We start from the raw sequence: 16279 nt of genomic DNA on the forward strand, positions 1-16279 counted from the left end.
CTAGTACCAGGCGGTTATTACCTTCTAAAAGCGGACTGATATCCGGTAAATAACGCGGTGTACAGCTATTCATCGGCGGTATATAAACATTGAGCACCTCTAACTCGGAAGTTCCCCACTTGACTGCTACCCCCATACATTCCATGTATGGGTCACTAGAGTCTAGCTTAAGCGAGATAGGTCTGTACTGGACAGAATGGTGTAATAAGAATGCGAGTCCCCCACCTCCGCTTCTGGTACGGTCCTTCCGCACAACGTTGTAACCATCGCAACGCTGCAAGCTACAGTTCTCAGTTAGCTTGGTTTCTTGGATCGCACCGACCATTATTCTCTTTCGACTCATAAATTCTACAATTTCGCTGATTTTGTTGCGAAGACCGTCACAGTTAAACTGCAAAAACGATGCATTTTCAAGGCGCGGAACAGTAATATGTGGTGTTAAATGCTGTGCATTTTGCTGTTGGGGAGACTGCGGGGGTGTCTCGTACTCCGACGATGACGATTCGGAAGATGAATCGGACGACGACTATTGAGACACACTGGGAGACGTGCTAGCGCAGCATGAAGCGACGTAACTCCTTTCGCAGTACTCCTGGATCCTGTTCAGTCCAGAGCAGCCTCGAAAATGCACCCATTCTCCACATCCATTGAATCTGCGGATGTGGATGCGGTTTCTGCAAACACTGCAGAACCAAGGTCCGGGGTTTCTTTCAATCCCGGCACGGACCAGTAGGGTTCCGAGCAGGCATTTCGGGATATAATGCGGCTCCCATGACAAAAATGACGAACACGAACATGTAATTGTTGAGGTGGCATCCTCTGGTCGGAGTCCATCTCCGAGTCAATCCGTTGCTGTTTTGAGCATTCGGGAATGTTGGTGTTCAATCGTGAGCGAATTTCAGAAAGAATTTCAACCACCAAACATAAAGAACGATCGTTGTTGTGTGCTCTCACTCGTTTGTTATGTGCGTGACTGGACATTCGTTTGGCGATAAATTCACTCGTAAAATGAGCCCAAAACGAAAAGAATGCATTTTAATTCATTCGCGAGCGAAATTGCGCACCCTGGATCTTTTTGTTTGTTTTTGTTTTTAACAGCGCTCGCGAGCATCATGCTCTTCAGCAATATTCGCGAAAAATATCGAATCGAAGCGAAGTTTTATCGTTCGTGAATTGTTCGTACAATGCGAACATTCGCGAGTGATTGCAAATGCTTCTTCATTCTATGTAACTTTATCGTTCGCGATAAATTGAAAACAATCGAATTCTCATCGTGGTCATTCGTGAGAAAGAGCGTATTTGAATCGTTCGCCGCACACTGTTGGTCCATAAATTTGAAATTTGGGCATCTATAATAAGATCTCTTGTTCTTTCTTATGAAAACTTCATAATTTGTATGGCGATTATGTTGCAAGTCCGGTTTTGAAAAAAGTCACCTAAAAAATCTACAAGATTATGTTACATATCCTATATTGGAATCTGTTCATTGACCTTTCCCAAAAGTCCAACTAAAATTAAAAAAAAAATATCCAAAGAAAAAAATTGAAAACAATGGGTCTCATGCATAAAATCTGAGCTTGAGTTCGGACTCGATTTTTTGAGTAAAAGGAGCTTGTCGTATGCATAATAAAATTTGATGTATTTGTTATTACTCACTGCTCACGTTCCATCTCTTCTTGCTCAGTTTGAACTTTGAAGTTGGATGAGATTGTTCTCATTTTCATATGCATAAAAACAAGCATTTGCTTACTTTTGAGAGCTCTTGCTTAACTTTTGTTGAGCATGCATTTTAGTTGACTCGCGTACACTAAAGGAATAATGATCAAAGACATAGAAACCGTAAAGACTCGACAAAATGCATTTTGACAAAATAGTTTATGAAAACATATCCAATCAGGCATAACAGAGGCATGTTAAGAATAAAAACGCCAATACGCGAAAATGTATGTATAAAATTTAAATAAAATCACAGGTCTGCACTCAAAATATATGTCGACGCCTCCGAACCATAGTATGCTAAGTCGAATTAGCATGTTTTAAAGTTCTTTACGTTTTTAGATACTACGGTCCTTAATTTACATTCACTGAAATTTTGGTAATCATCGGCCAATCCAAACCAAAGTTATGAGCAAAAATGTACTTAGCATGGCACGTACGATTAAAGGATATATCGTCAGTTTCTATTTTATAATTAGTATTTACTACTAACTTTGCACTTCAATAACAATTAGAAGTTATGCATACGAAATTGAGCAAAAGCAGTTGCTGTTCGATCTAACTTACGAGCAATTGCTTACTTGACTCAACTCATCGCTTTTGCTCGTTTTTATGCATGAGACCCAATCTCCTTAATTTTGTGGTCTTTGAGCGTCGATTTCATTCATGAATTACAAATTAAGTAGATGTTAAGATATTATTAGGGAAATAAATTGTTAATTTGAAGATTTGGGGTTGTCCAAATATTGTTGTTCTTTTATAAAGCTCTTGAATTGAATACTATATTCCTTGTTAAAAAATAATTATAAAAATGAAAATCAAAAACTGTCTAAAAACAACTAAACGGTAAGATTTTATTTAAATCAATTAAGCCCTAATTATTTTTTTTCGAACATTAACATTTTAGCAACTTATATTTATATATGTTTGCGTACTACAATACTTGTGGACCAGATATTTATTCGACAATCTTTCAAATGTAATCTAAATATGAACACTATCTATTGTCATCTATATATAATTAATTACAAAATAATGGTTTTATAATGGTTAATGGTTATAAATATTTATTTATGTAGACCAATTAAATGAAATTATAACAAATTATTTTTAATAGAATGAAATTGTAATTAATATAGGAAGACTTACACATTTTAATTTTTTGAATTTACGTTTATTATTGTCATTCTCTTAATTGTTTAACATATAAAAATCCTCAGAGACTTCTAAAGTAATATTTTCCTACGTACACATAATTTAAATATAAGCAAAATGTCTATATCCTCAAATATACATCAATATTATATAGAAATTAAACCAAGATCACGGACTACATATTTAAATCGTACGTATCATAGAATATTTAACACACATACACGCCCAAGTATGAAATTGATCTCCATGAGTTGAATACAAACAAGGAAATTTAAAAATTTCATTGAAAGTTTATCTCCTTACACTATTAAAAAATGCATTTGTCCTAACTATGGATTATTATGCAACAATCAAGGTCATCATTAAACAGTTTAGACTTATCGAATTTTTTTCACTCTTCTCCCTATTCTGAATGACTCATATCCGAAAAAGCGTAAAATTCTAAATCGATTATGAATCTGCCTTTTGTAATCAGCATTTCGGATTTTCAATTGAATGAAAACCATTTTCGCACTGAAACACCAAAAATATTTGTCCCCATGAAGTACATATCGCTTATTTGCTGAAAGACTGACATAACTCAAAAAAGGCGATTTCGCAGAAAATACTTTTTAAGTTTTCATTTTACTCACACCTTATATGGAACAGAGGAACTTCTACAGTTTCTCAATTTGAGTGTGTAAGAGATATTCATATGAATTTTTTACACAACATGAGGTCTATTATAGCGACCAATCGTGCATCATTAACTCGAAAATCACGTTTTTTTGAGTTATGCCTGTCTTGCAGCAAATGAGCGATATATTCTTGATCTGAGTAAAATTCTATGTATATTTAGCCAAGTATGCCCATCCTCTGAGATCATGAAGTCCTTGGTGTATTCATGTTTTGACATAGCCCCCGTAACGATGTCTATAGTTTTTTAAAAAATATTAGAACATCGTTTATTAGTGATGAAGAGTAAAGGTAGGTTAGTTTCGATCCTCATCAGTTCCTTTAGTTTACTTTTTTTGTTAGGAATATTCTTCACATAAATTAAATTTAATAAATTCTTAGAAACAAACCAAACTGATATCTCCCATTTGGAATATCTTACATTGGGCTGTGTACATGTGTTTTCATTTATTTGTTCATCTGTCCTTCACAATGCTATCGACTCTACCTAAATATGCTGAACTTACGAGAATATAAGGCACGACAGCGCCAATATAGAGCCACGATTGCTCTCCAACATCCCTCAATAATTTAAGAATTTTATGACAATATTTGAACACATGTACGAGTGAGTGGGTATGGGGATAATATTTAAAACATTATGTTAATTATTAATGCATGTAATGATACAGTTTTTATATTTGAATTCCTCAGAGGAAGTGTCGTTTGTATGTTATGCATTTTAAAATGTGATTAGAAATAGAAATATTTACCTTCTTGGTTGGTATCTGCGGTACTTGAAGGTGATATCGGTCTTCACAGTATTGTCGTAGCAAATTAATGCCCTCATTGCGATTGTGGCTATAGCGCGTTTCCCATGCATCCAATAAACGGTTGTAATATCGAGGAGTTTCAGTGTATTTCAAATATTTATGAGTTTCAGCGGTTGGAAAAATGCGTTCCAGTGGTGAACTACGAGCCAGTTCATCTTCAGCAATTATAAGACACCGTACATCGTCCGGAGTCAGATTTTCCAATATTGCATCAATATACTACACAAATTAATAAAAAATGTAATTATTTCGTAAAATAAGAGTACATGTAAATTTAAAATGTGGCAATATTAAACACTATCGGTACACACTATCATTTTTGACTGTCAGCTTTTTCATTAATTCTTGATGAATCACAAAATTTGAAACAAACTGTCATTCGAAACTGGAAGTGTATACATCGCTTAAGGCAACCAATAAGTGATACTTTGGAGAAAGTGTTGCAAAGAATATACTAATGCTAAGTTTACGGGCTGGTGCGATTATGTAAGGAGTTGAGGATATCTGCACACAGAGAAAACAATTATATTTGTAAAAAAGGGAATTACAAATGAAATGTAAGGAACAGCATTGTGTAGACTAAATAGAATTTTAAATGAATAGTATATGAACATTATTATTCTGTAGAAAAATCCTTTCTGTTGTCAATGCTTCACATGATAGTTATATGTATTCATATGTATAATTGAACATTTTATTACCTCATTTCGATCCTCCATAGTTTTACGAGTAAATGTGCTATGCTTTATTTTCTCACTACGCGACAAGTAATTAATATACAGTCGTTTGTCGTAACAAATAGGTCCAGGCTGCAATGACATTTCTGCCGCAATTTCTTTTTGACGTTCAATTGAAAGCTTTGGTGGTACCTTAAATGTGAAGAATTGTTTATTACTATCACCTTCAAATATATCCTAAAATGAAAGCTATTTATTTACGTTGTAAAGAGCAGTATTCAATACGCTTTGGACAAGGGGTGCTTTCACGTGTGCATCCAATGGCAATTCCGAATGTAGGGATGGTGATATGTTTACTTCTAACAGCCATGGGATTAAATCAGCGTCTAGTAGTACATCAAATCCAAACAACTCGAAACAACTGTACTTTGACTCAACGTTCGTTCTAATCATGTTGTTTATGGAATTCTCACCAGCTAAAATAGTTCTTAGAACTAAGCTCCGTAGGGCATCCCATAAGAGCTCTGTGTGTACGCCCCGACATGCTAGATAATTCCACAACGATTTTATTGTCCACTTGTGACCGTGGCATGCATTGACGTCCTCATTTTTTGCATAATTCGAAGAAAGTTTATTGATACTATAGTTTGTCAAATGCATACACCGATCATTTAATGTATCCGATTTATCACTGTATTTTACTAAAAATATACAAATGAAATGTATTAAATTATAATCGCACAGTAAACAAAAAGAAAATACAATTTTATTCACCTGAAGCAAACCTGGCCAAACCGTTGTGGTACATATACACCCGTAATGGGTGTATCGATGTTACTAGCACATAAAGACGCAAATCAAATTTACTGCCGTTTATTAGCAATGGGCGTTCTATATATTTCTGAACAATTAGCGATTTTCGTTTAGGTATTTGAGCCCATCTATCAACAACTCGTATTCCTGAACCTCTAGCACTAGCTGGTGGCTTTATAATCCATTTGACATTTCTTTGGGCATATTTGGGCCAACTTTTACGCAATTGTTTCAGATCGTTGGGTATGATGTAAGTCCTAAAATATTACAAAGTAATTAGTTATTTCAGTATTAATCTTTTATGGCTTAATACTTACTTAGGCATAAATCCAAATTCTTTCTTCCCGTGCTTTGCCATTTGTCTAACTAGATTTTTCCAACACGAATCTTTGCGACCAATCTTAAACGATCCTGGTAGATGATTTATTTTCTGATGGGGCCGTACGGTTTTAAAGCACGGGGACTTCATGTGTTTTCCCCAAACACCCATCCAGTCATTAGTTTCTATTAAATATATAACATTTGTCTTATAACGTTTTTTTTATAAATGTAATGATTGGAACCTACTTTTAAGTAAACGCATTCCACTGTTGGATAAAATTGTCCGCACTACTCTTGGCATAACACTAGTAACTCTCCATTTCAGAATTCGGTATAAATCGGCAGGTACATCTGGACCTTTCTTTGTATTAGAAGAAAATGATAAATACGGTGGTACATTAGGAAATAAACTTGGCACTAATAGACTTTCCGGATTAGTCAAACTATCTACAGAATTCAGGGAAGACAAAACAGATGTAGTAGTTGAAATTGCATCAAATGCATGAGTAAATTTGTAAGCATGTGATCGGTAACACTCTTCTGAATCAGAAGAAATGTCAGAATCGTCGCCTTCATCAAAATCGGAAACTAAAATGTAAAATACAAAAAAATGTCATATATTAACAGGTTACGCCATGAGATACAATACGTAATAAGATTGAAATAAAATAAAGTTTATGCGATGAAATCAATACGGGCTTTCATAACAATCTACAACAAAAGTGAATTATCTATATATCATATCTATTTCGTTTTTTTTATTTTCGTACTACATCAATGATTTTTGGTACATATATAGGGAATAATATTTGGTTGGTGCGCACAAAAGTTAGATAGGGTTTAATTTTGGTCATTGGAAAACGTTTTAAAATTATGCTGTTTATTATATTGACCAAAAGCGTATGGCTTCCTTCGAGAAATATGAATGTGGAAATATTATAATAATTTTAAAAAAGTTACACATTTTCGCGAAATATGAGAAAGAATAAAAATAAAGGATATTAATAATTAATTCAAAAATCGACATGATCTAAGCTAAACCAAACGATATAAAAACACACAAATCTTTGCAGCGATTTGTAAATTATAGCAACAACAAAATAAGATATTGAGAAAAATTATACACATGAAATAAATGAAATAATCTTAAACTAAACCTATATTGTGAAATATATTTTTTAAATTGCGTCTAAAAGTTAACTTCCAATCCATGTATATTTTGCGAAATTTCATTTGACGGCTATGTGCGAAAAAAAATCGTAAAACTCGAATAATAAAAGTCCATACGGCTTTAACACGCAGTAATTCCTTTAAAAGATCTAAATACAGAAAATAATTTTTTTTTTTTTATATACGGCAACCCTGCAGACAGTAGCAACACGTAATGCGATGGAGAATTATCGGGAGAAAAGGAGAGAGGAGAAACGTATTTTCAGAAAAAAGAACAAGAAAAACGTCTGCGTGGGCAAATCGAGATGTACAGGAGTCGAAATGAAGTCCGGAAATTTTACCGAAGGCTTTGGTGCAGACACATCCTCCTGTAGAGATGAAGATGGAAACCTGGTGACAGATACAGACAGCGTGTTGAGGATCTGGAAGGAGAGTTTTGAAAAGCTTCTGGTATCAAATAGTGGTGGTGAAGAAGATACCCCAGAACCAATAAGAGATGACGAAAAAACATCGACACATTCCACCTATTCGTCGACTATAAAGCCGCCCTATCCCTTCAGAGGTGGTTAAAGCCATGTCTGCGTTTGGCATTTCTGCAAAATTAATACGGCTATGCAGGATAACTTTGAGTGGCACAAGGTCAGCAGTCGGAAAGGACCTCTCGGAGCATTTCAATACCGAACGAGGATTCAGACGAGGTGACAGTTTGTCGTGTGATCTTTTTAACATCCTGATGGAAAAGGTCATACGAGACGCAATTGTGAACAGAAATGACGCTCTGTACACCAAACATCATATGTTACTTGCCTACGCCGACGACATCGACATAATGGGTCGGACATTACGAGCGGTAACAGCCACCTTTGAACGAATTGAGAAGGAATCTGCCAAAATGGGACTGTCAATAAATGACGAGAAAATCGAGATGACGTCCAGTAGACTCGGACCAACTGTGGATCTTGAAAACTACAGCTTAGAAGTAGTGAACGATGTTATATGCCTCGGTACCGCCATAAATAAAACTAATAACATCAGCTTTGAAATCCGGAGGAGAATAGCGTTGGCCAACAGATGCTACTATGGTCTGAGTAAGAAACTCAAAAGCAAGTCCACCTCTCTCGCCAGACCAAACTCATGCTCTACAAGACGCTGATATTACCCGTGCTTTTGTACGGATCTGAAGCATGGATACTTGCGCAAGCAAATGAGGCAGCTCTTGGTGTGTTTGAAAGAACAATTCTCCGGGAGATCTATGGACCGATCTGCGTCGACGATGAATATCGTCGTCGAATGAACCATGAACTATACCATCTATTCTCGGACATCGACATAGCCAGACGGATCGAGGGTCGTACCTAAATTCATGCGTATGCGTACGAATTTATTTACCTCAAAAATGAATTTTATGTATTTGCATTGCGTATAAAAATATATAGTTGAAAATTTTCAACATTGGCAATGCGTATTTTGGATTTTATGAGAATAGAATTTCAGTCACTGAAAAATTTCTGTTTCTGTATAAAAGTATACTTTTCGATCAATTAAAAAAATGTTTTCATCCATTTTCACCGTTTTCAATTGACACAGATGCAAATAAAGTCCTTGCGTATTTGTGTAATATGGACGTCTAACAAACCCTATAAAGGTGAGTATTTTAGTATGGAGTGCAATAAATTAAATAAATTAGGTACTACCCTGAAATATATACAATTTATTTATTAAAATCTGTTATTTTGTATCTGATTTCATAACAACTTCAACATATTACAAGATGTATAAAATAAGGTGTGACAATAGTATGGCTTTAAACTTTTTTTCTTTATTGCATGGTACAATTATACAGAATGGAGAAAATACACCTCTACCTTATGGGCAATAATGTCAGAATCAATGAAAACAAATGCAACAAGTCGTTCTGTTAATTTGACTTATTTTTAACATATTGCCAAATACGCAAAAAAAGAAAGGTTTTCTTTTCAAAATCGAGTTGGGGATATGATTTATGTATTGATTCATTCACAAATCATACATTTCTTCTTAGAAATGTTGTAAAATTCATCTTCAAAGAAATCGAAATCGGCAGGGGTGGGAAAGTGAGGCGTGGGAACGTTCGAAAATCTTTGACATACTCCCATGGACCGATTGCACAAGGGCAACACAATTTCCTAGATTTAGTCTTCAAGGAGGCGAACTTTGAAGCCTCTACTTCGAAAAAGTACTTTACAATATAAGCAACATCACAAGAAACCAAGGGCTACATGCTGGAAACTTTTCAAAATAAGCGGTGATCGGATCTTAAACTTTACATTTTCACAACCTATAATTGCCAAAAACCCAAGAATATACAAATTTATTAATTATCCATCAAAGAAGAATGGATAATTGTTTTTGTTTATTTTTGCCAAAAACTAATTTTTTTTTTTTTGTAAAATGTTATTTGTATTTGTAGCGATGCATATACCTTATTAAATACACCTTGAATTATTATTATTATACACATACATTTGATTTTTTACTGGACTTTACTGGATGTTGTTCGATAACTTTGTTTATTATTTTCACATGAGGAAACAAACTTTCTCAACATTAGTTACTGAGTAATTTTTACTCAGTAAGTTGTCGGACAAACGTATTATAATTTTAAATTTTGTCATTTTTTGAAAGAAAAAAACATTTAAATTTTCGAGAAATATTTTTTGGTTCTGTCGTAAGTTACCATCTTAGTTGAGCTGAAAATAAAATGCGCATCTGTCCATTACTTGAGAAAATATAAAGTTGTGTAATGTTTGGATAAATTCAGGTACTTCGCTAATTCGCTGTCTGTTATCAAAAAAAAAAAAAAAAAAAAAAAAAAAAAAACAGACAAACGGACAATCGATGTAGACTTTTTTCTTTTAAATTTTGGTGGGGGTTCAAAAATTTGAGATTTGCCTCATATGAAAATTAAAATTTAACCCATTAAAATTTAATTTAATTTAATTTTAATTTAATTTAACTAGTATTATATATAACACCGCTTGAATGAAAAGCTATGCATCTATATTCTCTGTTTACATACATACCGTTATCCAAATCATGTTCACATTCACTTTCTTCGGATGAAAAATCCTTTGAATCAAATGTCGGCTTATTCCTCGTTGAGGAATTTGTATTTCGGTGCGAAATAACAGATTTGGTGTCTCCAGAATGACAAGCCTTTATTATATTGGGTAATGCATCTGGTTTGCACTCAACAAGTGATTTTGTCTTCAACCTCTGATTTCTTTTGTGGGAAATTATGTGTGATAATCTAGGACTTTGATTATTATATATTAAAACACGTCGGTTTTTAGGCGGTGGTGATACTTTTTTTGTTGAAGCTTCAGGACTCTGCGTCAACTGAAGTGTATGTTTTTCATTTTCATCATGATTTGATTTATTTGGAGATTCTTCATCCGACCTCTTGTAATTATTTAAGTAATCTTTGGTCCTTTGGTATTCATGTAATTCTTTATTATTTCTTGCACCGGATTTTTGTGAATTGGAATATTTATCTTCTACGAAATATTTTGATTTTTTGTACTCGTGAACATCAATATCTTCTGTGTAACCATGTACGTTTTCAATGGCAGTGAGGTTGATGGAATCGTAGCGCCAATTATCATACGCGCTATCGTCATTATTATTGACGGGTTTTTCCTTAAGTACGTGCTTTTCATATTGATCGGCTATATCTCTGTGACCATTGAAATTATCCCGGTCCGAGAGTAATTCGTACTTATCGAGTGTCAAATCCTCATTGGATTGCAGGATATTTTTGGAGGAGGGCATGTTACGAGTTGATGGTAGATTTCTTCTCCTAGATGTCTTTTCTGACGTATTTGTATTTTGATAATATAAACAAGGATGATATTTTTCGTAAAAACTGTCTCTGTGCGAATCGCAACAATTAAAATCAAACCTGAAAAAAAAAATTAAAAATCAATATAATACAAAATTTTATAAATATGATTAAACTTTTTCAATTCTCCGAAATATTTTTTCAAATTTAGGCCTTTACGGCCCAATATTACCCATAGGCAAAAACATTTCAAATGAAATCTAATAAAATTCTCAAGTTATGACCTTTTATATTCGGATTAAGCGAATTTGTCATAAAAATGATTTTTTATTTTTGTAAATTATATATGGGTTTTAATTTTTCAAAAAGAATGTACTGTATCTCCCGAAAGCAAGGATGTAGTGAGGACAAATTTTGTTCTTGATTCATCAAATTTGTGCACACAAAATAGTTCTATGGGAACGGAGGAAAAATCGGGGTTCAAGAGTTAATCTTTCATCTCAAGTAAGAAAAAGTTTAATCATTATCGTTAAATTAAAAATGATAAATATAGTAAATGTATGATAAGTGTGTCTATAATCGGGGTGCAAGATAAATTGAAAAATACGATGTGATTGGATTTTAACGAAAGAAAATAAAAAGAATCATTAAACTGGGGAATTATTATTACTGTCGACAACGATGTCGCTGCGCTCGTGATTCTGATTCTTCTTTGAAACGGAGATTCGTTATTGGCTGGCAATTGTTGTTTGCGTTATTGCCATGCTGCAATTGAACACATCTTGGTGGCGCGCTTTTCTTATTAGATATATGCGTACTTTTATTATGCTTATCGCCACTGGCATAATGACCATAGATCTGGCGATTGTTGTCAGAATGTTGTTCCTGTGGAATATGATAATAGCGATATTGTTCTGGTACAATATCGCTATGACTAATCTCATGGTCGTATTGATAGGCCCGTAAGAGTGAATTCGGCACAGAGTATTTATCACTATTGAAATCTTCATATTTTATGTTCATATCCTCCTGCATTCTTTGTAGAGATGGCTGAACGTTGTTTAACTTAATTCCACTTAGAAAATATTCGTAGTCGTCATCGGTGCAGTGATTCGAAAATCCAAAATGGTAATTTGAACACATTATCACACAAATAATTTAATTTTATCTAGTATTGGACACATTCTTTGGTCCGAATTGACTAAAGAAAAATCCAAGAGAGCAAAAACTGAAAATAGAATATTTTAAAAATTTTACATAATTGCAGAATTGTTTAATGCAAAATATAATTCAATATAAAACATATACATATTCAAGCCTATTTCGCATGTCGTGTCGTTATCGACGACGTTTCTTTGTCAACATCACTTCGCATAGACATCGAAATCACTTTGACATTGACTTGGTACTCTGTAGCAATTATAAGACGATGTCGACTATGTATCGATAATATCAATAAAACAAAAAACACACCTCTAAAATTGTAGTCAGTTTTTTATTTTGTTTGATATTTTTGTGCAAAAATGTGTTTTTATCCCTCACCGCACTATGGCACAGGGCATTATGTTTTTGCTACATGCGAAAGGAAACGATGTAGACCCATATTTAATTTTAGTATATACATAGAATTACTTTTTGAGTCGATTTATGCATGCTCCTCCGTCCATGTATTATTTTAAACAAGTTACATTGTATCTTTGTAGGAAGAAATTTCGTACATTCCATCCGAATGGAATGCAGCTTCATTAGGCATTTGAGTTTATATATAGATCCCAAATATATTCTTCTTTTTATTTTTACGAGATTTTGCAAAACGTATTGAATAGATTCTAGAATAACGTATCCTTTTCTTGATAGGTCATATTATTTTTAACTTCTTAAAAAAATGTTGAAACACTTCAATCGTCAAATAAAAAATTACGACATCGTCAAACTATGTTACAATAGATGTCGATAAATGCCGACAACGACATCGGGAATACCAATTCGCAAAAGACGACTCTCTACGACGTCGTTTTGTGTCGACGGCGACATACGGAATAGGGGTAATATAATCATGAACATACTGCTTATATGCAATTATACTAGCTATTAATTGTACATGAATGTTCCAACAAATTAAATCTTTGTTCACTTAAGTCAAGTTTAGGGGCTCCACTCGGATCGCTTTGAATGTATAAGGGTATATTCTTCATCTAGTTTTAAAGGACTACCCATAACCTTTAAAATGATTTCTTAGTCGATTTATGTATGGCCCTCCGTCCATTTATTATTTTAAACAAGTTACATTGTACCTTTATACACATTCCATTCGAATGGGATGAAACTTTATTTGGCATATAGATCGGTTCCGATTTATAAATCCCATATATTTTTCTTTTTTATTTACACGAGATTTTGCAAAACGTATTGAAGAGTCTAGTATGACATATCTCTTCTTGACAGGTCATATTTTTTTTAAATACTTAAAAAGATTTGTTCAACCACTTCAGTCGAAAAGTTCAACCACTTCAGAAGAAAAATAATTTACAAAAAATTTTTGTTATTGTTTTGTTGTTGTTTTTTGTAATTAAAGAAAAGTCCTTATTTTTGATGGCGGGCATGATAACTCCTCACTGGAACATCGGAATCCGAAAATTCCAACGGTGTTAGAAAGAGTACATGGCTGGCTCTCGTATGAACTAGGATTATTGACTTCGCTCTAAAATTAACAAAATGGCGGACCTTTAAAAAAATATTTTTGGAAAATCGCCTATTTTTGACCAAAAAATAAGTTAAAAAATAAGGAAGGTCTTCACCAATTGGCTTTATCCTAGTTCAGCCGATAGCTATCCACTCACAGAGAAACGTGTAAAAATTTTGAATCGATTGGGTTATTAGTTTTTGAGTTATCGTGCCCGCCATTCGCAAAAGAGAAAAACGCGTTTAAAGTTTGAGAAGCCCTTTAGCCGTCACTTGATGCTGACACAATAAATATATTTTCAAGAGTTCTTGAGATTTTCTCTTGAAATTTTGTTGGGACATTCTTGAATTACTGTAGATTCGAATTAAATCAAAAAAAAAAATTGACCCCGAGAATGGGGGGGGTCCCCTTAAGCAAAACATGCTTCGAACTTTTAAAGCCCATATCTCGGGAAGTATGAATTTCCACCACATAAAATGTATATCACTGTAGTCAGTTCATCGAAGACTAGTTCATTCAAAATGATCCGAGTGGGTCTCCTCAAATTGACTTGGAGCCTCATTGTATGAAACCATCCCACATAGCTTAGGATGTGGACAAATAGATATTTGTTTAAATAACAACATTGATGGGACAAGTTCTGATATAAATTTAATGTCGCTGGAACAATCCGTGCTTCACTTAATATTTTGTAATTATGTATCTGAATTGGTTCGCCATCATTTGTACGTCTTTTTCTCTAACTTATAAACCTTGAACTCTGGATTGAGGATATAACCCATATTTTACTGTTGACCTTATAACACAATTGTGTTACCGCGCTTTACTTGCCCACATACAGTCAATAGATAGTTTGACTGGGATTCTGTATAGAGAACAGACTGCAGAAATCTATGGATATTAAGCAAAAACAGAAAAAAAAACATTTTCACACATAATTTTAACCTAGTTTCGGGAGGTTCACTTTTCATACTTATATGCACTACATACGTCTCAGAGGAAGTATCAGGATAACAACATTATCTTCATTCGGCAGGTAAAGTTATTCTTTATCACAATTTTTAAATCTTAGCTCATTTCTGCATTAGTAATACATATTCACAAAACGTATTGACAATCGAACAAAGTTAAAAATATAATAAATACATATGAAAACAAATTTTAAGCTCAATATGTTGTGTATGCAAAAAAAAAACGTGCTGATACTCTGAAGTTTGTTTTCGTTTTACTGTTTGACATTCATTTAACGCACACACACACATTAGTACAATTCCAAAACATGTGTGATTAATTAAATAAAATATGGTTACTGGATAATCAAGTAATAAGCGTTGCCATATAGTACAGAAGCTGTTAACGGAAACTAGTTTGCGCCAAAAATTTAATTTTTATTATTGTCATCACCTGTGTATTATCTAATATATAATTATACAAGGTAGTCTCATACAATCTCAATTTTTCCATTATTTTTGTGTTCAGTGCAAAAATTAGCAAATTAGGAATATTGTCTAATATTTTCAAGATCCCTGCCTCTATAATCTATAAATGGAATTTGCAATACCAATATCATAGTACAATAATACAAGTGGTCTGTTCCCGTACTGCAAGAATCTACTAGTTTTTACCACGATAACGAATTTTCCTTTATGTTATCGAAGAAAAAAGTAAAATCTAGTAGGTTCTTGCAGCACGGGAACAGACCAAAGGTAACTGCAATACTCAACAGATTGAATTCCGTTGTATCGTTCCGTTGTAAATAGGTGTTGAGAAGAGTAACCGATTTTTGTCGCCGTCTATGCTAAACATGAGAAAAGCAACCGATTTTTATCGCCGTCTATGCTAAACATATCACAGGTCAACAATAACAGCAACAACATTAAACAAAAAGTATATAATCTAAATTCAAAATTATTCTTTTTCGAATATTTATTTTATTTATTTATTCGATTCCTTTGCAATTTAAGCCAATTTACAATTCATGAGGCCAATTTAAAGTTAATTCCACCTTATTTCATAGCTACTCAGTATAGAATTATGTATGCGTAATACTTATATATATATATATATATATATATAAAAACATGAAAATAATAAATATTATAATTTGTACTAGACTCAAATATGAATATATATTTAATCATTACTACTAAATTAAGTCGCTACTTATACATAACAATCATTGTTTATTTATACAAATTTATTTAAAAAAAGGGAAAATAATTTAAAAAAATTTTAAATGACAATCAGTTCAATAGACCGAATAATAAAATAAGGTTTGTTAAGAAAAAAAAAACATCAATCCATTACGTGGTTTCAGAGAAATATAGAAGAAGATTTTTTTTATAAGTACAGTATCTGCAACGAAACACTTTTAGGTTATCAGGAAGTAGATTGAATAGTCTTGATACTCTAACGGTAAACGATTCGTTCATGTGAG

General features: G+C 33.4%; 1 protein-coding gene across 1 annotated transcript; it reads right to left on the reverse strand.

The window, feature by feature from the left end:
- Positions 1-603: 603 nt before the first annotated feature.
- Positions 604-12194, reverse strand: LOC133330174 (tubulin monoglutamylase TTLL4). Its single transcript, XM_061538644.1, has 11 exons — positions 11830-12194; positions 10402-11279; positions 6416-6757; positions 6166-6352; positions 5810-6105; positions 5297-5736; positions 5060-5227; positions 4299-4577; positions 4053-4107; positions 3936-3973; positions 604-852 (listed from the first exon to the last, which is right to left on the reverse strand). The coding sequence occupies exons 1-11, from the start codon at positions 12192-12194 to the stop codon at positions 604-606; spliced, it is 3297 nt and encodes a 1098-aa protein (XP_061394628.1).
- Between the last annotated feature and the right edge of the window lie 4085 nt (positions 12195-16279).

The sequence above is a fragment of the Musca vetustissima genome, unplaced genomic scaffold (assembly GCF_032173495.1).
Source record: "Musca vetustissima isolate MV318-11 ecotype Yass unplaced genomic scaffold, APGP_CSIRO_Mvet_v1 utg10898, whole genome shotgun sequence".
Lineage (NCBI taxonomy): Eukaryota > Metazoa > Arthropoda > Insecta > Diptera > Muscidae > Musca > Musca vetustissima.

Excerpts from the sequence above, each read along its gene's own strand:
- LOC133330174 (XM_061538644.1), bottom strand. The coding sequence starts at position 12,194 with ATGCAGGAGGATATGAACATAAAATATGAAGATTTCAATAGTGATAAA. Across the intron at positions 6,353-6,415 it reads TGGAATGCGTTTACTTAAAA|AAACTAATGACTGGATGGGT; the intron begins GTAGGTTCCAAT and ends TATATTTAATAG. Across the intron at positions 5,737-5,809 it reads TTTGGCCAGGTTTGCTTCAG|TAAAATACAGTGATAAATCG; the intron begins GTGAATAAAATT and ends GTATATTTTTAG.